The 25,025-nt window shown below is 51.1% G+C and overlaps 1 protein-coding gene across 1 annotated transcript in view; it reads right to left on the minus strand.

Moving 5' to 3' along the window:
- Positions 1 to 25,025, minus strand: part of MYH9 (myosin heavy chain 9) — an 86,297-nt gene that overhangs the window by 52,433 nt on the left and 8,839 nt on the right. Inside the window, 1 exon segment of the mRNA XM_032492146.1 lies at positions 3,976 to 4,327. Coding sequence (XP_032348037.1) covers positions 3,976 to 4,308 — 333 coding nt within the window. The 5' untranslated portion in view covers positions 4,309 to 4,327.

The following is a 25,025-nucleotide window of genomic DNA, read 5'->3' on the forward strand; positions in this document are numbered from 1 at the left end:
AGAGAAGCAATCAGGAACGGGTTAGGAAGTCTGATTCTCAACGGCATGCAAGCCTTGTAGCAAAATGTATGCTGCCTCCAAGGAGCCTGAGTCAGCCTGGCGTGAAAGCACTCGTGGAGCCGCTCATTCTCCAGCCCTGCTCCGGCAGACCTGCCGAGGCGTGGGAATGCCGGCACCATCTCTGCTCTCTCAGTGAGGGGCCTCCCTTGACTGCGTGACTGCTGCCAGCTGTGTGTGTCGACCAGCATGTGCATGGGGTGAGATTCGTAGCGGGCTTCGTGGATAGTAGGAGTCCAGTTACAAAACTCGGATCCAAGGACAGTAAAAGATGTGTTTGTCATCATGAGAGATGCAAAAGGAGAAAAGGATCTGGCTGCGGCAAGCGACTGCCTGTAAACACAAACTATTCTACCCTGAAGGACTCTGAGATGTTTAAGCCTCAACTCTTCCAGCATTGGGAAAGACTCAATGCACTCCTCAACCACCTAGATCCAGTATGGGACAGCAGATCACTGACAGATACCCCTCTCCCTAGAATCTTCCAGAGATGCTCATGTAAAATCTCTAAAAACCTTAAAGACCCCTTTCATGTCCTCTGTGAGCCTTCCTTCAAGACTCTGGTCTTCTCTGAATGGGAACCCAGTTACTCAACATTCTAATGTGAGGCTCCTGAGAATACACCCAATACCCCAAGCCTGAGCTGACCAAGTTAAAATCAGATCCCAGAGTCAAGCCCCAGCAAGAACAAGTTTCTTAGCCTCCCTCTCTCTCCATTTCTCAACCTGAAATATGGGACACAGGCAGATATCTATTCCTCACTGAGTGGTTCTGGGGATCGGCACAGCGCCCGGCTCAGGCGTGGAGGGGCTCGGGGTAGGTCAGGAGGGTGGTTTCCAGGGACAACAGTCTGGGCAGACCTGCTTTTCCTTAGTATCTTCTTTTTCTAATAATTTTCCTGCTACTTTTTTCTTCCAAGATCCCCCTCCTTCACCAAAAGGGAAAAAAAAAAAAAGACTCCTTAAAGCTGGGTGAGACCCCGGAGACCACCCAGTTGACAGGTGCTCACCTGGGGGGGGGGGGGGCACAGCTCACTTTAGGCAGCTGAAGCAACTCAGTACCTTCTCCCTAGGGAAACAGGCTCAGAGGAGCCAGGCAAAGAGATGCCCACCAGCCATGACTCACACACACCTGCAGCCCCGACTGCTGAGTGATGGCTGGAGGCTATGAAGGCAGGTCCTGGCAGAGCTGGGAGCAGACCCAGGTCTTACACTCCCACTGCAGACCTCCTTGGTCATGGAAGCTGGTTCTCTGAGCTCCCCGCATCTTTCTGGTTCCCTCACTACAAGCACCCTTCACCCTCACCGTCCACAGTTTGGCCGCTCAACCCAATAGCAGCCAACATCTGAGAGGCTGTAAATGTGTCAATCCAGTCCCTGTCCACCCCCACCCTCTCCCATCTCACCAAAACTGAGGGTGGATCTTGTGGCTGAATCCAAACACAGGGTCCACACAGGAAACAGCTGTGAGGACAAAGGTTCTTCCCAGCACTGGCCGAGGGCTACAGGTCTTGGACTTGCCAAGTAGAAGTCAGGCTCAGAGCAGAACTCTGGAGGGACCCACCAACCATGCACGGAGCCGGCATGCAAAGGAGCAGCTGAGCTTGGAAGTGAACAAGTGCTTTTGGCTGCCTCTTTTGCTTGGAGGAGGGGACATGGGGCCCTTAATTTCCTTTCTTCTTGGGATAATCAGTCATTTCTTTTCCCTCCAACTATTCTTTTCACAAGGGACCAGGAAAGCGCCGAAACAAGGAAGTCTGCACGTGGTGCTGGCAACCTGCGGCTGGGGTATTACGGGAAGCCAAGAGTGCCACGGGAAACCTCTGGTCTTCCCTCCGTGACTGTCGGGTGGGGAATGAGATAGGAGCCCAGGGAACGGCGAGGTCATCCCAGGAGCTCAGAAACAAGGGAGCTTTGTTCCTGAGGTTTGAGAGAACCCACACTCTAGGAAATCCAGCCCGTTGAAAGGAAAGGACACGTGGCCACACTTTTAAAGCAGGCCACGGGGCCAGATGTTCGGAAACAGCTGGCAGTGACAGCAGAAGGGGTCTGGGGGTTACAAGGACAAGTTTTTCTGACAGGCCCCCCCTTCTGCACACAATGTTCCAACGTTCCAACTAGTGGGCATATGGTCCTGTGAAGGGTTCGAGAGGGCCTCAAAGTTCTCTGGGCTAATTCCATTGAATCAGTGGGCAATCAAACTAAGCCCCATGGAATGAGCGCTACAGCTCAGGTGGGAGGAAGGCGACTCATCGCAAGCCCCTCTCACGGAGGCCCGTGGAGGCGCAGACACTGAGCAAGTGGCTTCACTCCCACATGGCCAGGCCGGGGAGCTGCTCCATTCACGGGCCACAGAGGCCCTTTGTGCCCGACCATCCCCTGTGCCCAGGCCTCCCCCCAACCGAAGAAACAGACAGAGCAGCTGTGGCGCACAATTAGCCACACCGCCCACAACACCGGGCAAACACGCCACACAAAGGCTCACGGGGTCGCGATTTGGAACGTTGTGTGCAGAGGGGCGGGGCCTGTGAATGAGGCAGCACCCCCGGCCCGGGCAGCCCACTGAGTGGCTTTGATCTCCCCGCAGCTCTGCACCTGCTGGGGTCTCCATTAGGGCAACTTGTACAGGCAATCGACTTCCTTCTGGTGAGGATGCGGAGGAGGAAGCTGGTCTGAGGCGGGAGGATCTGAGGTGCCAGCAAAGAAGCAAAGATGGGAGTTAATGCCTCCAGCTGAAGAGTTCCAGAGAAAAAGCTCAGGTCCTACACATGAAATTGTAGGCTCACACCCATCTAGAAAGTAAAACCCACACTTTAAGAGTAAAGAGGAGGGGCGTGACTATAGCTCAGTGGTAGAGTGCAGTGTGCTCGGCATGCACAAGGTCCTGGGTTCAATTGCCAGTATCTCCATTTTAAAAAAAAAAAAAGAGTAAAAATGAAGCAACTAATATTGAACTAATATTGAATGCACTTTCATAACTAGTATTTCGGTTTGCAGCCAGCTGGTAGGTTAAGCGCAAGACGCCGACTTGTTCCATGCTCAGCAAATCTCCAACAGGACCCAAGCTGAACAATGACATGTGTAATAGACCAGGTAGAGGGTCTCAGTTATCTTCTCCTACGACAGATGGCAGCAGCTACAGAGCTCAGGTGCTGTGTGAGCCCAGGGCTGGCTGGCACTTTACAACGTTCTCAGGACTCCTTGCAGACAAGGAAGTGAGGCCCCATGTAGCCATGTCACATGGTTAGGAAGGGGCAGAGCTGGGATTGGAACCAGGTCCTGGAGGCGCCAGCTCTAATGCTCTGAATCACTCTGCTTTACTGACAGCAGGGTGGTTCTAACATAAGCTATCAAAGATGCCAAGGGGAGAGTCCTCTTCCCAGACAACAGGAGTTAGCTCCTATCTCCCCTCCACAGACAAGCAATACTTCCTTTAAGACCATTTGTTTTTCTGAAGGTCACTAATTTTGAATTTCAGCGGTTAATACCTGGAGAGATAGGGACTTTTAATTTGGTCCATGCAATACTCTCATTGAGAAACAGGTAACTGGGCTGATAGTCAGGAAACCCGAGTTCCAGTAGCAGCCCTGCCAACACCTAGCTGTGGGACCCTGCCTAAGTCCCTTGCCCTCTTTGGGCCTCAATTCTCCCCACCTGCCAGATTAGAAAGTTGGGCTAAGGTGTTCTATAAAAGAGCACTTTTCCACTTCGACTGTTCCGTGTATCTCCTTGGTAGGTCTGCCCTCCAGAGCACAGAGCCCCGCCCACTTACGTAGATTAGCCCTGGAGCCCCCTCATCTGCAGAGTCCCACCCGCTTACATAGATGAGTCCTGGAGCCCCACCCACCTGCAGAGTCCCGCCCACTTATGTAAATAAGCCCTGGAGGCACCCCCCCCCCACCTCCGCCGGCCCACTTACATAGATGAGCCCTGAGTAGTAGCGCTCCTTGAGGTTGTGCAGCACCGAGGCTTCGTTGAGGCACGTGAGCTCTGCCATGTCCTCCACCTTGGAGAACTTGGGCGGGTTCATCTTCTGGATGTCATCCTTGTTCACCTTCACCTTCTTCCCGTTCTCCACCAGCTCCACAATGGCCTCCTCGCCCACCTCTTCCTTGAGGCTGGCAGGCTCAAAGCCACTCTTGTCGGAAGGCACCCATACCAGCTTCTTGGCAGCCCAGTCCGCCTGGGCCAGCGGGTTATTGATGAAGTTTTTATCCACATAGAGATACTTATCGGCCGCTTGTTGAGCCATGGTGACTTACAGCCAGGATCTGAGGGAGGAAAAGGACAAAACGTTAGCTGCAACTACACCAGCCAAACGAGCATCACTCATCTCATATCTCTACAAGTTTTACAGCATCATAAGTAAAACTCTAAATAACCAAGCTGTACAACTTGCCAGAATTTTCTCACTCTCTACTTTTGGGAGAAAGATGTTCATCGCTGAAAAAACAACTGATATCAGGGATTCTGTAAGAAAATAATGGTAAGATGTATCCCAGGATCAATGCACAATCAAACAAATCTGTAAACAACAATTGTGCCAAATGATGAGCACAATCAGAATCTCAAAGACAGATGCAATTATAGTCACTAAGCTACACCTGCTAAGGCCGGAAAGTGACCACATAATTTAGTAAGAGGACTTCCAACAAGAACAGGTTTCTAGTTGGTGTAAAAAAGATAACTGACTACAACTGCACAGAGTGGAAGTCTCCAGTTTAAAAAACTTTTTCTTATCTCACAGAGTCAACCAAGAGAGGGAAACACAACAGATTTTAATTCCACCTTGGTAATAGAGGCCAAAGAAAGAAAGCGAGAAGAAAAGAAGTCAGGCTCCAGGAAACACCATGGAGAGTAGTGAATGTTTCCCTCCTGGGGCACCAATGTGAAAAGACAACCCTCACAATTTATGGGCCAGGAGAACTTAAGCTCATGTGCGCTGGCTTTTTTTTTTTTTTTTTTGAAGTTCATTTGCAAAACAAAAATGATGAAATAATAATCCCTTATATCTGTGTAGTTTTATAGTTTATGAAAAACTATCACACACACTTCACTATCTCAGAAGATCCCCATCTTAACCACTCTATAAGGTAGGTTAGGTACGTATTAATATCTCATTGTACAGATGAGGGAACAGAAGCTCCTTGGAGGTAAGGGGCTTTGTCCAGGGTCACCCAGGAAGGACTCTGGTCTCTTGGTCCCATGGTCTTTCCACAGTCTAACCACAGTATTTACTCCTGCTCAAAGGCTCAGGCTAAGATCAGCTGAGAGGACAGCTGCTTTGACAACAGCAGGACTTAGAAACCCTGGTCTAACACCGAGCCAGCCCACGGCCAGCAGAGGAACAACCCAGAAGCTCACTGCCTAGTACAGGACACAGAGGGGCTTTTCCCTTGTGAGATCAAGACCCCCTCCCCAGGCCCCAGATCCAAATCCAGGGTCACATAGGCTTTCGTGCTTCCAGATCCCAACAGGAACTTAGATGCCAAGGAGGCTGGAGGCTTGAGAGGGAGAGAACAAAAGAGAAAGTCTGGGCCGCCCAGGCCTTCTTATCTGGGCTCATTAAATGGTTTCCAGATCAAGGCTGAGGGGCTCCCTGGACTCACTCCAGGAGAGGCTGTTTTTCAGGAAATCTGCTAGTTATGCCCCTTCCCCCACCCCCCGCCCCCAAAGAGGAAAAGGCAAGTCCAAGGAGCAGAGCCTGGCAGCCTCCCCAGCAAGCTGAACCAGTGGCTTTGTTTACATTCCCAGCACAAGCAATCCCTGGCAGCCTCTGTCGGGGACCAAGGGGCACAATCCACCTGCAAGGACCACCCCCAGGAGAAGCAGACATGGCCCAGAGTTAGGCAGCAGTGAGCAAGGCAGGAATGGGATGGCTGAAAACCACCTGGCCAGCCTCATCATCTGTCTGGGGCTGGGGGCTGGGGGCTAAACAGGCCCACTTTGGGCTGTCCTTGCTTGCACACTGGCCAGTCCATTCAAGCAAATCAAAGGCTTCTCTCTGCCAGAGTAAATACCAGTTTTCCTCTGCCGCTCTGCCGTCCATCTGACCACAGGACAGTCGTTCTCTGCAAAGTCCTAGCATCCAGGCTCCCAAAACCACTCTCCCCAATCATATCACCACCATGCTCGAGACCTTGCAACAGTCACTGAGCACAGGACCTCACCGGCTGCTGGTTCTCGGCCTTTCTGTAGACCTCAAAACCAGAAAGGATAAAGCAGTCTCCCATCAAAATGCAAAAACGGATCCACGTCCACCTTATCCCCCAAAATCCTAAGTCTGCTGTTCATTAAGAGTTCCACTGACCCAGCCCAGCGAGGGGAAAGGGCCAGTCATTAAGTACCTACCTACCAACATCAATCCCCAGTACCCATTTATTCACAACCTCACTTAACCGTCCATCATCCTGGAAAAAAGCTTTTATTATCCTCAGTTTACTAATGAGGAAACCAGCTCAGAGAGGGCAAGTCATTTGCCCAGAGTCGTCCAGCCTAGTCCTGGGCTAACCCAGATCTCCCTGGCTCCCAGGCCTGGACTCTTCCTAGCACACTTGTTCCTGGGGTCTTGCAAGAGAAGTCAGGCTGGCACTGGAGCTGGGCTGAAACTGTCAATAAGCTGAGTGAAAAACAGAATACAGGGGAAGGCATCCCACAACATTTGACAAATATTTACAAAGAGTTATCAAGCAGGCAGGCAGGGAGGCTGAGAATGAGCCTTCCTGGTGTGGACCCTGTGGCCTGTCAATGGTAAAATTCAGCATTCTCGCTCCCTCAGCTGGTTACGGTCCACAGTGAGCGGCCTGTCAGTGACAGCAGAGTGACTTCTGGCCCTCATCAGACTCCAGGTCACCCCGGCGATTCCAACCCTGGGGGAACCAAGAGCAAAGAGCATGCAGGCTGCCAGCAGGCTGCAGGCCCCGGCACTCAGCTGGAAATCTGGGTAAACTGCCCAGCCCTTTCATCAGTGAGCCTGTGCTGGAGGCCAGGAACACTGCAGCAGGTAAGCAGGACAAAAGTTCCATCCAAACCACCACCCTCGGCTCCCAAGTCTGCCCTACCTTGTGGCCTCAGCGGGAGGGCAGGGGGGCAGGTACCGGCCAGCACTGTCTACCTCTGATAACCATCAGAGACCAGCAGGGCAAGCCACACTTCTTGTAAGAGAGAGGGGTACACCACGTCTCCTCAGAGCTGGATGCCAAGCCCCCTGTGGATAGTGGGGCTGCAGGAGTCCCCACTGGCCTGAGTGCCTCTCTCTCTGGGCAGAACTTTTCATTAAACACGGCTGGGCCTTGTGTGGCCAGATCAAGGACAGAGCTATTTGGTTTCAGCAACTCTTCTGGAATGACGTGGGTTAGCAGCAATGCCAAGATCAATACATGGGCTGGACCTGGGGGAGGCCTGCAGAGGCCATGACAAACAACGGGGTTTCTATTTGAGCCCTCCCACCCGACCTGGACAGGAATATCCGCGTACAAGGATTCAGGGGCCACAGGGCTGCAGCTGAGCTCCCATCTCCTCCTGTGTCAGGGAGAGGCTTCTGGGCCCCAGCAGCTGCTGACTCACGTGTGCCCGGTGGGGAGGCCAGTGATGCAGACACTTTAACCCTCACCTCTGAGGATGCAGGTGGAGCAAGATGCCACTGTTAAGCGCCGTTAGCAATGAAGCAAGGGGCATTACAGAGACGACACGACGGAGGTGACGGCCTGAGTGCAGCAGCCAGCAAGCAGCAACTTCTCCCTGCCCCATCCTGGGACCATGCTAACCGGCCTCTGAATTTTTTTTTAAACTGTGTGTACGGGAGACGGTATACAGCTCAGTGGTAGAGTACATGCTTAGCATGCACAAGATCCTGGGTTCAATCCCCAGTACCTCCATTTAAATAAATCAATCAACAATTAAACAAACTTAATTACTTCCCCACTCCCGAAAAAAAAATCTACATGTATTATAAAGGATTACAAAAGAAAAATACACCCCCACCAAATTCCTGACACTCTCCCCTGCAAAAATCAATTATCTCTTTTTTTTATGGTCCCTTCTAGTCCTAGTGCACAGAAACACTTGATTTTTAACTATCACAGGCAGAGCATGGAGTTTCACATTTCGTACTTTCCCTTCTTATTCTGACCATTTTTCCCCACAGGGCCGCGATTTGCTTGTTAAACCTTTTTATCCAAATGCTTTCACTGTGCAGGTTGTGACGCAGAGACTCTGAGAGGGAAGTGACTCCACTCGTTCAAACAGCTGGGACGGTGAGGACTCGAACCCAGGACCCCTGACTCCAAGGCCTAGCTGGTGATCGCTTTTAATGGCTGCAGAATATTCCAAAGTGATTTTTTTTTTTTTTTCCAAAAACCACCGCTGACTAGGTCCTTCCCTCTTATCAAGTGGACCACCTTGAGATAAATTCTCAAGTAGAGTTATGGGAGCAAAGGAACATCTGGGCATTTTTATGGCCCCAAGATGTATTAGGAGGGTAGACTGGTGTGCTCAAACACTTGGGCAGGGTATCCACGTGGCAGTAACCACACCAGCACTAAGAAAACTGCAGGAGAGAGCTCATGGCTCAGATCAGGGAACCTCAGAAGTCCTGGGAAGCTGTGGGACTCGGCAGGCTAGCAAGGAGTTAAGGAGAAAGAAGGCAGCTCTGGCCCAGTAGGAGATCAGATGGGGCTGAGGCCGGCCCTTCCCATGCCGGCTTCCTGCGGGTGCCAGTCCAACTCCAAGAAACCCAAGTAGTTGCCTTTTTAGGCCATAATCGGGAGGACACAACCAGAGGCTAAATTAGGATTCTCAGGAAATGATGAAACTGAAAGTAAATAGGTTGACCAAAAACCTCTGCTTTCAACCCAAAATGTCATTCCTCGATTATGTGCCTTCTCCCCTTCCCCCCAGAGATCCATTTGGATTTTTTACTCTTTCCTGTTTTCCCAAGGAATCCTCTCCCTCTCTCCTCCCCTCCCTCCCTCTGGTTACTTCTCTTTTTACTTACTTGGGTGCTTGTATGGAAAAGAAGCAGCTAGCTCCTTAAAGACAGAATTTATTCTACTAGGACAAATCAGAGGTCCAAACACTGTGAGCTTTTCCATTCCTAGACAGTAGGATTTATGTAAAGCCTTCCATGGGCCAAGTTCTAGGCTTGGAGCTTTCAAGTCATCGCAACTCGTCTTAAAGCTACTATCTTATCTAAAGTACTGAGGGCCAGCTAGTAAGCTGTCCATTTTCTCACTCAGTCCTCACCATCATTTCATAAGATACTGTCATCAGATTCATTTGACAGATGAGGGAAATGAGGCTCGGCCAAGTCACCAAACCCAGGTTCAAACTCAGGGCCTCTCAGTTGCAATGCCCTGTGGTTTCCACTTAGACCACCTTCCTGCAAGCTCTCTGGGGCTGTGGGGGAGAAGACGAACTGAGAAGCCCCTGGGGAAGCAAACCAGTAAAACAGACATTAATTATGCCAACTCGAGGCTGCAAACTCCATGTCCTCGCACTGGTTTGTACAAGGGACTCTTCATACTTCCACCTTAAATTCAGCCAGAGCTAAAAGTAAGAAAGTGAGGGCTGTGACCTTGGCGGAGCCATTCAAGTTCTCTGCGCCCAGGTTCCAGTTCAGAGACCCGCGCCCTCAACCCAGACACCGGAGCCCTGTTACAGCTTAGTCACTGATGTATGCAATCAGGCCTGTATGATTTTTTTTTTTAATCCCCACCCCGATCCCAGGGAGCACAGTAAACACAGTCCTTCTCTTTCCCCATATAGCCAGTGCTTTCAAGTTAAATGAAACTTATCAATGTGTCTGAGTTCCACGGTTAAGGAAGGGTCTATGAAAGCAGCTGCTGAAATAACATAGAAATTTTCAAACCCATTAGATTTACTTGTTCAATCAACTAACACATTCTGAGGCTCTATGTGTAAAAACATTGTGACAAAAGTGTTAAGGACCCAAGGAGCTTATAACGCAGTGGGACAACAGAACAGACACATTTATCACTAGAGAAGTGTCAGTCTGGGGCTTTACATAGTGTGGGCAGAGCAAGCTCCTTGGTTTTCTGTCCCTTTCACTCAACATCAAATGTGGTGGGCACCCAACAGACAGATGGGCCATATGGATGAAGAGGAAGTTCAGCCGGGTCCCACATCTTCGGATTCAACCAACCACCAATCAAGACTTAATAAAAGAAGAAGAGGAACAAGCAACTTGCTTTAGGAACAGAGAAAGGGGTAATACAATGGAAAACTTGGAAGCTCAAGGGAGTGTTTCATGGGGGAGGTGACATTTCAGCTGGGTCCTGGAAGATCAGTGGAATATTGATGGGGGAGGGGAAGAAATGGTCAAAAAGTATTCCAGGCCAAGGGAGGAGAGGTGCCGTTTTTCACGGACTAGGAAATTATGTGGTCAGTTGAGGCAGGGCTTCTCAACCTCAGCAGTATGAACACTTGGGGCCGGGTAACTCTTTGTGGTGAGGGCCCTGCTGGGCATTGTGAGATACTCAACAGCATCCCTGACCTCTACCCACTAGACAACAGTAGCACTTGGTCCCCAGTTTTGACAACCAAAAATGTCTCCAGACGTTGCCAAAGGTGGGGAGTAGGGGGGAAACTGCCCCCAGTTGAGAACCGCTGACTTAAGGGATTAGTATGAGCAAATGTTGCATCAGGGACCTAGGCCTCTGCTACGTGAATTCTCACCCAACTCTGGACTATACAAGCCAAATCTGAAAACAGAAGTCCTCAGAGCAAAATGACCCCCAGGACCCGAACGATGACCATTATGGATGGCACTGTCACCAAGGAAGGCCTGTCCCTTGTAGTACACTGTCTTTTCAGGGATATGATCACTACTGGACTGTACTTTAAAGATTCCTAAATGCCCAATTTAAAAAAAAAAATCAGGTAGGACATGAATCTCCTTCAGAGCCTCCAACACGGCAGCTCAACCAGTGACTCATAAGCAAAGTTCACCAGCATCAGGAGGTCCAGGTGATTAACGGAAGACAGGAAGCCGCCACGTTGTGGGGGTGGGGGGAGGTGGGGGGCTCCCACGACTGTGCCAGCTCGCCCCAGCATCCTGGGAAATCCATCAAATGCTGTTTACTGGATGGTTTTGGCAAATCAGGATTAGTCCCAGGGATGATATCCAGAAGAATGTCTCCCACCCACCCAAGGGGGGCCTCCACCTGGAGGGATCCACAAGAACCATCACCCCTCCCGGCCAAACCTTCACTCTCTTCCGGGTCTGCAGCTCTGGCTATGACACTGTCCATCTGGTCACCCAAGAAAGTCACTGTAAACTCCTCCCTGGTGGCTTGGCAAGCCCTCTACCAACCTTATGACCGGTGCCCACTCTAGACCAACCAGGCCTGCGTCCCCTCCTTCCTGGGCTGTTATAGCTGCTCTTCTTCCCCTGCACCTTCTACCTCCTTCCAACAACCTCCTCACTGCCTTCAGGATGACTCAGCAGCTCCATTTCGATTCAGGCTACTTCCTCATTTATTGATATTACTTGCCTATTCACAACAGTTCAAGGGCTTCCCCAGAATAAAATCTAATCATCCTTGCACAGTGAGTAGGCCCTGGGTGACCCTACCCATTAATCTCCTCCGTGCTCCCAGCCCTCCCTCTCCCCCTGCCCTTCCTTTCTGCTGCAGTCAGAGCCAGCCCCAGCTCCTCATAATCCTTTCCTTCCTGTCCCACTCTGCTCCTGCCCTCAGGCCTTCAAAGCAGCGGTGTCCGCTGCACCAGGAACCCTCTCTCAAATCTCAGCTCAACACTCCATCTTCTGTAAGGCCCTCCTTGATTGCTGTGAAAAGACGTCTCGCGTGTCCCTCCCCTGCCTCTGTCCTCTGTCCTGTCTCCACTGCAGTCATCAAACAGCAGGATTGTCACTATGTGCAGTTTTATCTGAGGACAGGGACCAGCTTTCATTCATCTCAATTTCAAATGTCTAGAGCAATGCCTGACCTGGGGCAGGTGCTCAATTCAACATTTCTGGAATGAATGAATAAGGAACATGGTGAAGAGGAGGCAGATGGAGCAAAAGGGAAGGTTTCAAAGAGGCTGGAAAAATCCCCTTGAGCTGTGCAAAGAGGCCAGAGAGGAAAAGAGCTGAAGGGCCCAGGAGAGTCGAGCTGAAAGCACACACAAGGGTCTCAGCCACCTCATTTGATACAAAATCCAAGCCACTTATGCACTAATTTTTATATCCCCCAAGCAAGAAGGGAAAGAAATGCATACTGAGGCTTTCAATTCCACAAATGGAAACAGTACTAAAGATTATTTATTGGTTCCCCAAGAAGCTCTGCATACAGTTGAATAAATCATCTGTTTCCTGGAACCAGCTAGCATCCTCTGATTAACCAAGGCAGAGGCATCTACCGTCTACCACCAGACGTACCAGAAAGGACCTCAGCTGGGGTTGCGTGGCCTCTGCCCTCGTTGGGATCCAGGCAAAGTCCTCAGTTGCCCTTCCTGCCTCTCCTGCTGCTCGGTCTGCATCTGCTAAGCAAGTACTCCAGGCACGTTCCCTGGTACCAACTCCAAACTTGGAGAAACCACTGCCATGTGGGGCACTGACTCTGCAAATCCCAAGATAAGTGTTTGTAACGCACCGTTGTGGAATGGAATGGAATGGAATGGAATGGAATGGAATGGAATGGAACAGACGTGAATTTGGAGTCAGACTGACCTGGGTTTGAATCCCCTACTCATGATTCCTATGATCTTGCAGCTGGAAACACCACAATTTCCTAGCTTCAGAAAGAGAAAAAATACCTACCATAGGAGGAGTTGTAACTCAGGTTCCAGCAAAGAATCTGACACTTACCATGAACTCCCCTCCCAATTCCTCTGTCTTGACCTCCTGACCGGATTAATCCTAATCCTTCCTGGAATGATAGCTGGGGCCTAGGAAAACCTTCCAGAAGCTTGGTGACTCTTTCTCCAGGTTATGCTAGTCCACACAGAACAATGTGGTACAATCCAGTGACTCCCAGCCACAGTGATTTGCACGAGAGAAGAGGGTTTCATGGCCCAGGAGGGCTGCAGTTGCCCATGGCCATCCTGCAGAGCCATGATGCACACAAAGGATCTGGAAAGCCTGCATGAGGAAAACCGCTTCACATTGTCCACTTAGGCTTCACACCCAGGAATATCCTGCAGGAAAAATATTTCTCGACACTGGCCTGGGAAATGCTACTCTGGTGGGATGTGCATGGGGTATGTGGCAGAAGAGCTAGATTTGAGTCTGGCTTGGCTCTGACCAGCTGTGTGACCCTGCGGACATCATTTACTGGGCAGCTGTTATCCAGGCTCAAACAAGAAATGGGCACAGAACACAGGGGCTGTCAGAACAGTTATCTACAGTTCAGCCACTCAGCCACCCAGGGCCAACCTTACAGCAGCCTCCCACCCTAAGGTGCTCAGTCTCCCCAGGCTATGAAGGGGGAGGAGCCTCACAGCTGCCCAGAGCCCAGAAGCTGCAGAGGAACGGGAGGACACCGGGTGGGCCCCCTCCCCTCTCCACCTCAGGAATGTTGTTTGCTTACAGAAGAAGCTGGGACTTGTTTCCATTAGCAGTATTCCAACCCAAGCCTGTGTTGATGCTCAGCAGATAAGAAAACCAGACCAGAGACAGGCCGGAGAGGAATTTAGCACCAGAGCCCCAGAACTCACCCCCTTTGCCCTTCCCTCCTTAGAGGCCACATGGAGAGTCTTCCCAGGACTCCTAAGAGCCCCAGGGAACAGTGAGATGCAGGGCCTGTACCCAAGGAACCCAGACCATCAAAGACAGCAGAATTTAGCAGGGAGATTCCCGCCTCCTACTGAGGGGCGGGGGGGGGGCAGGGCATGGGAGGAGTAACTAGAGATTAAGGGGGTGGGGTGGGGATGTGTGCCGCTGCTTACCCAGAATCTTATCAGCTTTGCTGAGGAATTCAGACTTTATTCTAGGGACAAGGGGAGGTGGGGGAGGATGACATCATTGGATTTGTACTTTAAAGAGATCACCCTCCCTGACCTCAATTTAAGGGGGCAAGAAGTCAGCATTTGGGAAGTACCGTGAACTAGCGAGGAGGGGAGTTCCAGCCTGAGAAGAGAAAGCGTTGCACAAGGCAAGGGAGAAAGTGATCACATCCACGAGAGAGGGACAATGAGGCACAGACTCCACCCTCTGAGCTGCTTCTCCCAACAGCCGGGCGCAGGGGGAGCCCCGGCAGCCGGTGCCTACCGCGGTCATCCCCTCCTAGGTGAGAAGTCACCCGGCATCCCAGGACCTCTCCAGCCACTGTTACCCAAGTGTCTCGGGCATAGATCTCCAGCATCATATGTCACAGAGACCACAGTTCCCAACTGGGTCTCCTCCAGTAAGATATCATCCTGTCCTCAGGGCCACAAGCCACATTCTTAATGAGTCAATCAATCAACTACTCAGGGCAGGAAGCAGTCAGAGTTTGAAGACAGCCCTTCCCACCTCCCTAAGGCCCTTAGAGCCCAACCAGCTCCCTCAACCAATACCTCAAACTATCGTTCCAGCCCTGTCTCTCTTGTCCCCTGCCAGAGACCCCTGTTCCAGCCGCGGCTCCATCATGGTCCTCCAGTCACCCAGGCAGTCTTTCCTAACATCAAGTATATTATTCCTCTTTCTCCCTCCTATCCCCAGGCCTGCTCCAGCAGTCTGCCTTATACCAGAACCACTGCTCTCTGCCTGTCCCCATTGTCCCTAAAACTCCTTGAAGGCAGAGATGGTCCTCCCCCAGCCCCCACCACCCCATCTTCAGGTGAGCACAATGTTCAGAGAGGGGGGTCCTCAGTCAATGCTTGTGGAAGTGAACTTGACCGTTTAGAACACATGGGCTTACAGCTCATATTGTGTCTTCTGGGAACCTGCCCGTCCAGGAGAATATGCTTAGACTTTCTCTGGAAACAGTTTCAAAAATTTTCCAATTGCAATGGTCTTACCTAGAAATGAAATTTTTGGAAAACCTTTTCAGTAGTTAACAGCAAGGCTGTGTAAGATATTAAAACTTGTTATTTTAAATCATTATTTTAAAATGTAAACTACTAATTAACTGGCTTTACCATCAAAGGCATGATTTCCAATTAGGTTGTTTTAGTAAGCAGAGGGGAGCTGAAAAGAAGATGTGAGTCTGGTGTGGAGGAAAGGGGGCAGGCAGGCACATGAGCAATGCAGTTCTCACCCAACCCCCGGGAAAGGCGGGGCAGGCAGCCGCTGGCTGGATCTGCAGGTAAGTCATCTGCACTGGACCTTTGCTTTTAATTGGTTCAATATTTGTGTAGTGAGGTCACACATGTGCCTCACCTACTCAGTAATGAGCTTCCACTCAGCCACCCAGGAGCAACTGCAGAGAGGCAAGTCACTTCAGATACAAGGGTGGTGTCTTCTCCCAAATCGCCAGGCACAAATTATCCCCCCCACCCCAAATACACCCCCAGGTTTGACAAGGTTGACAGAATTGCTTGGCTGCCTTCCCGTCAGGAACTGTCACTGAACACATCACCCTGCCCTTCCAACAGACAGCATCTCCTGAGCCCAAGAGAGCACCCCACATACGCAGGCACGAGGGGCAATGCAAACCTTCAGATTCCTGCTGTGAAGTTATTCCTTCCCTTTGGTTCTGCCGATGGGATGGTTTTTCTTTCCCTGAGCATGCGAGCACAGTTTGCTGAAGCCCAACGCAGAAAAATAAGCATACTGAGAAGATTTAATTACACGGCCCGCTGTCTCAATGGGAAAGTACAGCATGCTGGTTTCCTGAGTCCACATCAGGACGGCTGAGAAATCCAATCCAAGATCAGACAAGACTGAAGACCACTCAGCCAGGACCCACCAGGCCTCCGGCAGCTTTCTATTCTGAGTGATGCTTTTTTTTTTAAATTAATTTATTTTTAACTTTTTAAATTTGGGGGGGGGGTGTAATTAGGTTCATTTATTTATTTATTTTCTAAAGAAGATACTAGGGGTTGAACCCAGAACCTTGTACATGCCAGGCAAGCACTCTACTGCTTGAGCTACATCCTCCCCCACCCTGAGTGATGTTTAAATAATACAAAAAGTAAACAAAATCCCTGAATACCACAGCTGCTACCACCAATAGCCATCCCAATCCCCTTCCTACTGGGTTGAGAGCACAAAGGCCATGATGGGTCCCAGTCACCCCTGGCTCACAATGTCTAACCTGTATAGGTGCTGAGTGATACCTGGTGAACTGAAGAAATGGGGAAGGTTCCAGTCTCCCAAAAGGTCCAAACTCCAAGGACCGACTGAGCCCTCTATCAGCTTCTCTGCCACCAGTTCTAAAAGTACCTAAAGTTAAGCCCAATAATCCTGCATCTTATTTTCCAAACCTAAGTGATTCTCACTAGCAGACAAGGCAGTCAAGGCCCAGGATGGGCCAAGGCTTCTCTGTGGCCATTGAGATCATACCTCCATCCTCATTCCCAGCCACCCTTCCAGCTAAATCTGATGGACACTAATGTCCATTTTGTTTCCAAGAGACACAGGACTGGCCAGAGGTCAGCAACAATCCGGCTGAATTGATCAAGCGGTCCTTTAAGTCGACTCTGATCATGAGTTGCATTGCTGAAAGGAGAGACCTTCCGAATGGTGCTAATTTATTCATGACCTTTACAGAAGACATCTCAGAAAGAAATCACTCAGGAGGCAGCCAGACTGGCTGGGGAATTGCAGACCCACCACTTGACTAACAGAACAAACTTGGCCAGGTTGACTGGGCCCCCGGGCCTCGGTCCCTCTTTTTGTAAAATGGAGATGCTCCCAGGTGCCCCCCAGGACAGCCATGAGGACAGAAGAGCGGACAGCAGTGCAGCCCCCAGAGGATGGAGCTGACAGCCCGGTCTCTGCAGTGCGGTCAGAGCACTGCTCAACTCACAGAACTATTGTGAGGACCAAAATGAGCTCAGGGAGGAGCGGTGCTTGGCGGCGCCCCGGGCCTGCCGGCTGCCCTCCCCAACAATCTTGCCTCCTCTCTCAAGAAGCCTGTGTCGCCACTGAGCTAGCTCATAATGAGTCAGTCACAAATGCTGCCCTCACTCAGCCCACTTCAGGGGGTTTGAAGTCACATCCTGCCTAGCCTCACTCAACATGATTTATTCTGCCCCAGGAATGCAGCTCATTTCCCAGAATTTGGTAAAGAACTTCAGTTAAAGAGTTTGATCTTGCAAGGAGCTCCGTTTACAGGCTTGGCTGCAGTGGCGGGGGAGACCCAGCTCAGCTCAGACCTGTAGGCAGGAACCACACAGTCAGGGCTGAAAGGAACTCCCCCAGAGCATCTCACCTGGGGAGGGGGGCACCAACATTTTTTTTAATCTCAAGCCACAGTAGGAAAAAAAGATTTTAAGCTTTTTATCATGAATATACACAATTGTGTCAAACAAACGCTTCAAAAAATGATATATACGCACTATGCACTCCGACATGTTCCATTCGAGTCTATTTTATTTCTAAAACTGTTGGTTGCCACCAGTAATCTCACATCCCACCAGTGAGTCTCCATTGACAGTCTGAGAAACACCAATCTGACTCAAGCTTCACTGGGTAGATGAGGCTCAGACTAGTTCAACAACTGGCCCAAGGTCACAGTGAGTCAGGCCATGCAGAAGCTCAGGTCCAAAGCCAAAGTGAGGATGGGGGAGGGGCCGTGAGAAACCTTAGTAAAATGGCAGCCGTAGCAGCCCAGTCACCTGACATGTGTTAGTTCCTCTCTCACTGCTCCCGCCATTTGATTCCAACAACCTCAATAAAGCCATGGCAGGTATCCTATGGCCCCCGCCCTGGTCCCTGCTCCCCACCGTCCCCCTTAAAAAAGAGAGATAGAGGCTCAGGGTGGTGAAGTGATGTGGGGGCTTAGGAAACATCCTTTGAGGACCTGGAGTCCAGGTGGAAGATCTCGAGGACAGAAAGAAAGAAGAGCCCAGTTTCCTCAGTATGTGGAGTAACAGCAGATTAAATCTGCTGCCATCAAAACATCACCCCTCAAAGCTCCAGCCCCAGCCCCACACTAACAAGACGCCCAGAAGTGATACGATGTTAAAGGCTTGATATAAATCAGATGAGAAGGGAAGGCCACTGCCTTAGGAAGGTGCTCTCCACATATTGGCATCCTTGGGGCAGTGTCACCCAACCCTGTAATAAACACCACATAGCTGTTTATACACATACACACACAGGCTCTATAAACAGGAAACCCAAAGTTCCCATCTCTCTAGACCAGTGGTTTTTAACATTTCCAGCCATCAAAGACCCCTTTGAGAACCGGCTGAAGGCTGTGAGCCCTTTTCGTACCATCTTAGGGGATCACAGAGACCCTCAAGTGCAGTCCCTGGACTTTTAGGAGCCCCCTGGTTACCAGCTCAAAGGCAGAGGGGCAGTGGAGGGGCCTCCTTTTCAACCAAGGCAACATGAAAGGATTTTCTTCCTTCATTACTCTCCTGAGGGTTAAGCGGGATCTGACAAAAGAGGTCGGAGGAAGCAGAGTTGCAGTCAGGACAACCCAACAGTGAGAGTTTGCGTGGGAAGCGGAGGATCTGGGATGGTGGGGGCGGGAGGTCACTTCCCCTGCGCTCTTCTGATCCTCCTAGACGGCAGAAACAGAAAATCCACAACTGGACACCAAACTGTCTCTCTTCCCTGTTCCAAAATTGAGCCAGCACAATGCCATCCCCAGGCACACAGGCTGTGGGGAGGGAAGAGCCAAGCTCTCCAGAGAAGCCACGGTGGGCCAGAAGCATCCCAGCGCCTTCGGCCTCCTGGGGGGCAAATGATCTAAGTATGAGCCATGGAGTGAAGATAAAAACTGCTTATTTCACACGTTACAGAAAAACTACCTTACAGTTCCTCGAGCAGGTTGGGATAGCACCTGTGTCTGAAGGGCTAGCCAACCCAGCTGTCCTTGAGCAGGGAGCCTGGCCCCATGGATGACCTCACTACATCCTTCACTGGAAACCTGGCCGATGCTTACGTTACTGCCCGCCGAGAATCACTCCTTTCCCCGGGCCACAGGCTGGTCCACAAGAGGCCAAGGCTGAAGCTGCAGGTGAGAGAAGCAGGAGCAGCCCCTGCCTTAGGGAGCAGCCAGGTAGGGCCACAACAGCCGGCCCTGGGCAGAGCTTCCCCTCCCCCACACTCAGACGTGCACACACACCCCCCAGAGGGTGGGGACCAGCACAGAATGTGACACATCAAGCTGACCTGGATGTGGGCACTGGCCAAGGGACTCTGGGAACGGAATTTAACCATTCTGCACCGCCCTTCCTTCATCGGTACAAGGAGAACCTCAAAGTCCACGTCACAGGAGCGCCCCGACACTTAGCTCTGGGTGCTTCTCCCACAAGACCTCACCCATGCACACGGCAACCCAGAGGTAGGTTTTGCTGTCTCCTGATTTGCAGGTGAGGAAGCTGAAGCCCGGGATGTTTGGGGGACTCACTCCAGGGCACAAGTAGTAGCTGTTGATGTCTATGCCCTAGGGGTCTGCACCTACCCACCGGGCCCTGAGCACACAGGGAGGCAGCAAAGGCACAGAGCAGCCAACGAGGCTGGTGAGACCTGATGAACAGCAGTTAGCAATCCATCGATCGATCAGGAAGGGAAATGAGCCTGGGGTGACCTGCGATCTTCCCTGCCACCTAGAACCAAAGCAGACGTGGACCTCCTGGCTGCCACCAACCCCCTCAAGTCGGACAAGTTTCCTCTGCAAACCCCTTTAACCTGCTTTCTCTAAGACACGAGTGTTGGGGTGGGGAGTGTTTACCTCCCCCATGCCTCCCACCTGTCCCCTGCAGATCCCACCCAGGAGTCTCTAGTTCAGACTTCACCTCGACCAGCGACCAGCGTGGAATGTCCCAGGTCCAGGAGCACAAAAGGCCGCCAGCTAAAGCCCCGGAAGGGCCTAGAATCCCGCCCCAGCCCCTGATCTTTGCTCAGGTCCCCAATGGAGAATCACATTCTTCAGATTCCTGCCTAAAAGCCAGAAGGGAGGGGGGAACTCCGCTATTTCAACCTAAGGATAATTAAAGCCTGAGACTTGTTTTAAAGGGAAAGAGAGCTATCCTTTTGCAGCCTCTAAAACAATGGTCCGCGAAGATCTGCACAGGAGTTTGCAACCTGGAAGAGCCCTCGGCACAGGGTCCCCAAGGTGTCCTCACTTTAAGGACACCAGGGCTCTGGGACACAAAGTTAGTAAGTGGCGGGGAGGGACGCTCGCTGCCAGATCTTCAGTCCACTGTCTATTCCTTCCTCCAGGACACAAGGTTTCAAGTGCCAGCCAGAAAGTGGCAGAACTAAGTCCAGGTAGGTCTGGAGGGAGGAGGAGAGACAAGTTGGGGGACGGGGCCTCGTGAATTCCACAGTGCTTGGTGGCGGCAAGTAATTAATCCTGTAATGAGGCATTTTTCATGAGCACTTGGCGAGACACAGCCACCTCCTCCTCACCCTGGCAAGCATAGGACACAGTTGGTGGGTGGCAGGCCCGGCTCTGGGCAGAAGGCAGGCTGGGAACAGCGGGCTGGGGAGCCAGGAGAAGGGGGTGGCGGCACTGGAAGGCTGAGAGGGAGCAGCTAAGGTTCCCCGCAGGAGCCAGGCTGAGCCGAGCCCTCACACCTGGCTGACCACCCGCACCTGCTGCCCACTGATGTGTGATGATGGAGCAGGGAGGGTGTAGTCTACAGCTGGCCCCGGCAAGGCGCCAGGACAGTCACTGCATTAAGGTTGTGTACAAAAATATGAAAGTCTACCAGCCCCTGCTTCGGAAATATTATCCATATAGCAGGTTAAATGGGATGAGAAGGCAGGAGAGGCCACGGAAGCAGACATGGAAAACCAGCCTGAAAATTAGAGGAGCAGGGAGAGGATCTGAGATCTCTCACTTGCCTCCTGGGGCTAGGCACTTGGGTTCTCTGAGCCTCAATCTTCCCAGCTCTAAAATGGGCTCATTAATACCCCAGTAGTGGGATTGGTGGACTTTGACTGTAATAACCTGAGTGTGACTTCAAGCTTTATAGTGATAGAAAAAATAGATTAAGATACGTTTGTTAAAAATAGATGAAAGGAGATTTTTATAATAGATAGCCTGGCACTGTGCTGGCCAAGTTGTGTAGAAATAAAACAAAGAAATAATAAAGCTAAACTTTACTGAGCACCAAAATGCTCACGGTAGTTATCTTCCTCACTCTACAGACAAGGATGCATGACTCCCCCAAGGTCAAACAACTGGCAAGGGGGAGAATGGGGATGAGGACAGAGGGTCCGGCTCGAGGGCCCCCTGCCTATTTACATAAGTAGTAGACATAACCACATCATGGTGGTGAAGCCTCAGACCACCCAGAAATGAAGCCATCCACCCAAGGTCACACGGAGCTAAGTGACAGTGCTGCTGACAACCACATTCCAGTATGAACACATCACCTGTTCCTCAAGCATATATTAAGCCTCTAACAGGGGCAGAGACACCAGCAAGTAGGGTAGAGAAGAGCTAAGACAGAGCCCAGTGCGGGGCAGGGGATGCTGACAGACATTCTCCCCAGCAGCCACTGAACACTGTGGCCAGCAACTGGGATTTTAACTTTATAATCCTGCACCAGTTTTCCACAAGTGCTTTCCCCTGCTCGTGTAAAAACAGTTTATGGCTCACGAGAGAGGAGAAGCCATCCCCAAGAACACTTTGTCCACAAGAATGGGCAGGGACGCCATCACCTGAGTCGGGAAGGCAGAGCAACCTGGGATCTGGGAACAGCCAGGCAGCCCATCCTGGGGTGGGGCAGGAGAGGGTGTGGGACTGACATTTATTGGGGGCCCTCCACAAACGTGACACTGCACCTGAGTGCCTTCCACACTGTTGCTGCCCAAAGGGTACTAAGAGATGGGTTTTAGTAACCAGATTTTACAGATGAGCAAATTGGGGCTTAAAGCAATTAAACAAACAACTGGTGAAGCAGAGAGAGAAGTCCTAGGGGGACCAGTAGTACCCCTGGATGAGACCAGACCTCCACTGACACCACCCCCGACTCCCGTCTCCCCTCTTACGGACTGAACTGTGCCCCACCAAACCCACATGTTGCTGCCTTAACACCCAGGACCTCAAAATGTGATAGTATTTGGAGACAGGGTCTTTAAAGAGGTATTTAGGTTGAAATGAGACCATCAGGGTGGGCCCTAGTGGTCCTGACTGGGGTCCTCATAACAGGAGGAAGTTTGGACCCAGGGACACAGCAGGGATGGGTGCAGAGAGGGAAGACTGCGTGACGAGGCAGCAAGAGGGCGGCCGTCTGCAAGTCTGGGAGAGACCTCAGAGGAAACCATTCCAGCAGGCACTTTGATCTTGGGCTCCTGGCCTCCAGAACTGTGAGAAATAAATGTTATTTAAGCGGACCTGAGTCTGAGTCTTTGCACATGCCTTCTTCACCTGACCATCATTCTCTGCGGCACAAACACCATCCTGACCTGCCACGGTGAGCTGGTTTGTCTGACCGATGTCTGGTTCTCCCGACTTAAAAAGGCAACCGCAGACTTTGGCTGCTTGTGTTCAATCCTGTATCGCCAGCATCTAAACAGTCTCCAGCGCACAGCCCGCATGCGATACATATTTAATGAACAAATAAACTGAGTGAAAATGGGATTTAAACCCAGCTGCTGCTTCTAGAGTCGCCCACTCCCTGGCCCACGCCCTGCTGCCTCCTTCTGCTTCATCTAATTCTCTATTCCTGTACCCACCTCTCCTGCTCCAATATGAAGGCTGGCAAATAATTTAAAATAGCATAAATGCAAAGATAAGCTCCAGCCTGTAATCACCACCAAACAGTAGGGTACACAAGGTGACAGGAGATTTAAAAAGATACACAAGGGGCCTCACCTCGACCACCAGGGAACATTATAATCTAAGTGCTGGAAGCCTCGGCAAATGCTTTATTCTTATTACTAATTATAAGTCAGTACACAAAAAGTAAGGCTAGGTTAAGGTTTAGGGTTTGGTTTTGGTCTTTTTAGTGTGTAGTTGGGTGGCGAGGGCGTACATTGAGGACCATGACAGAGCTCTCCTACCCAAACCTCAAACCCATGGACCTTGTACTGATCCAAATCCACACTGTAGCCTGGAGAGAGGACCTGACGAGGTCAGCAAAACCTGAAACAGACAGGAGCATGGAGGTGTCCAGTGACCACGCTCGGGGCCTGCCCTGCCCCTCTCTTTCCCTCTCACTCCCTCGATGGGGTGCAGTGGGGTGGGGTGGGGTGGGGAACTTCTATCCTGCTCTCTGGGAAGATAGCAGAATTCAAGTGAGTCTCCCTTGAGCCAGGAGCTGGGGCTCAGGGGACAGGGACAGTGGGGGGCTGGAAAGAGGAAAGAAACCACAGCAAGGAAGCCATTTATCTGGAAGGAAAGAAAACACCAGCACGAAGACTCTGCATCCCAGTTTCTAGGCCTCTGACCACACACCTCCTCCCCTTGCTGCGGTAACTCCTTTTCTGTTGTAAACATCTATCTGCTCAAAAGCAGCCACTAGGATTCTGAAACTTCCTCTTTACAACAAAACTACACTGTGGCAACTTGTTGCTACAATTGGTTCCTTCCCCAGAGGCAGGAGCCACCGCAGAGCCCGAGTGGCCTGCCTGGCTTTGGACAGTGTGTATGCCTCCCCAGCCCACCCTCAGCTGCCTCCCACCCATGGTCGCCAATGGGCCTCCCTTGTGGGGACCAGGGGCTAGTTCCGCAGCCTCCGCAGCCTCCGCATTGACAAGGTCCCTTGGAGCCTCTGTCTTTCATGTCCCCTCAGCGTGTGTTTTCTGGCCCAGGCCAGCACGAACCGCTCGGGAAGGGGGTGCATTGAAGATTTCCCTCCAGTGAGTCCAAAAAGATCTCCCAGGTCCACGTTCCTATGCTGTCTCATCACTAATGACAAAGTGGTTTTACCTGTTTTTCATCAACTCAAACCAGCCGTCTGAGCTGCCACTTTCTCCTGGGCTCGCCTCCATCACGACCCACAACAAAGTGAAGTGATTCTCCCCTGGGTATAGACTGTGAGCCCCTGGAGGGCAGGGCTTGGGACATCTCACTCATCTACATCCTAACCAGCCCGCAGTTTCTGGAACAGATGCTCAGGATATAGTTGCTGAATGGATGAATTTCTAAAAGACTCAATAAAACCCATGGAACTTTCTGGCAAAGCCAATAATGGTTCTTTCCCACCGCGGACCATAGCATAGCCATTAAAATAATAATTGCGGAGGCTGTTGCAACACAGAGAGATTTATGTTACAGCACTAAGTCAGAACACACGATAGTATCTAATATTTAATTTTAGTGTTTAATTTTGTAAAACATGCATATATGTGGACAGGAAACCCAGAAAGATGCACAGAGTGGATGGGGTGAGGGGTAAATTTGCTTCTTGCCAGCTCTGTTATTATATTGTTTGTGCTATAAAGAAACCCTCCTCCCTTCCTTTTAGTTTAAAAAGGGAACCAATTCCAGTAATGACTGTCTCTCTCAACACTCCATGAAACATCTCATCACAAATCTTTCAGCTGGGAACAGTGTGCTGACCCCACAGCCAGAGGGCACAGGCAGAATTCCCAGAGCCACCGAGAGGTTAAGGACCAGGGAGTGGAATCCTGCACCCCCACATTTCCCAGGAAATGGCAGAGGGAAATGGGCCTCAATGGGCCATCTGGGCTACGTAAGGGGCTTCGAGATGGGGCTGGGGCCTGAAGCCACTAAGGAGGAGAGGAAATCTTTTACTGGCCCAGGGTGACTCAGAGGGCCTCGGCGACCTGAATCACCCTTGAACAACGCTCCCCTAAAGTCTGAGAAACTGAACAAAGTCCTAGCGCTATTCCCTGGACGTGCTGTGCCCTGTGCCTACCTTGCCATCAGTTCGGATGCCGCCTTCTCCAGGTAGCCTTCTCAGACCCGCCTGGGCCGCCAGCACTCTGGT

Source organism: Camelus ferus, chromosome 12, assembly GCF_009834535.1.
Source record: "Camelus ferus isolate YT-003-E chromosome 12, BCGSAC_Cfer_1.0, whole genome shotgun sequence".
Classification (NCBI taxonomy): domain Eukaryota; kingdom Metazoa; phylum Chordata; class Mammalia; order Artiodactyla; family Camelidae; genus Camelus; species Camelus ferus.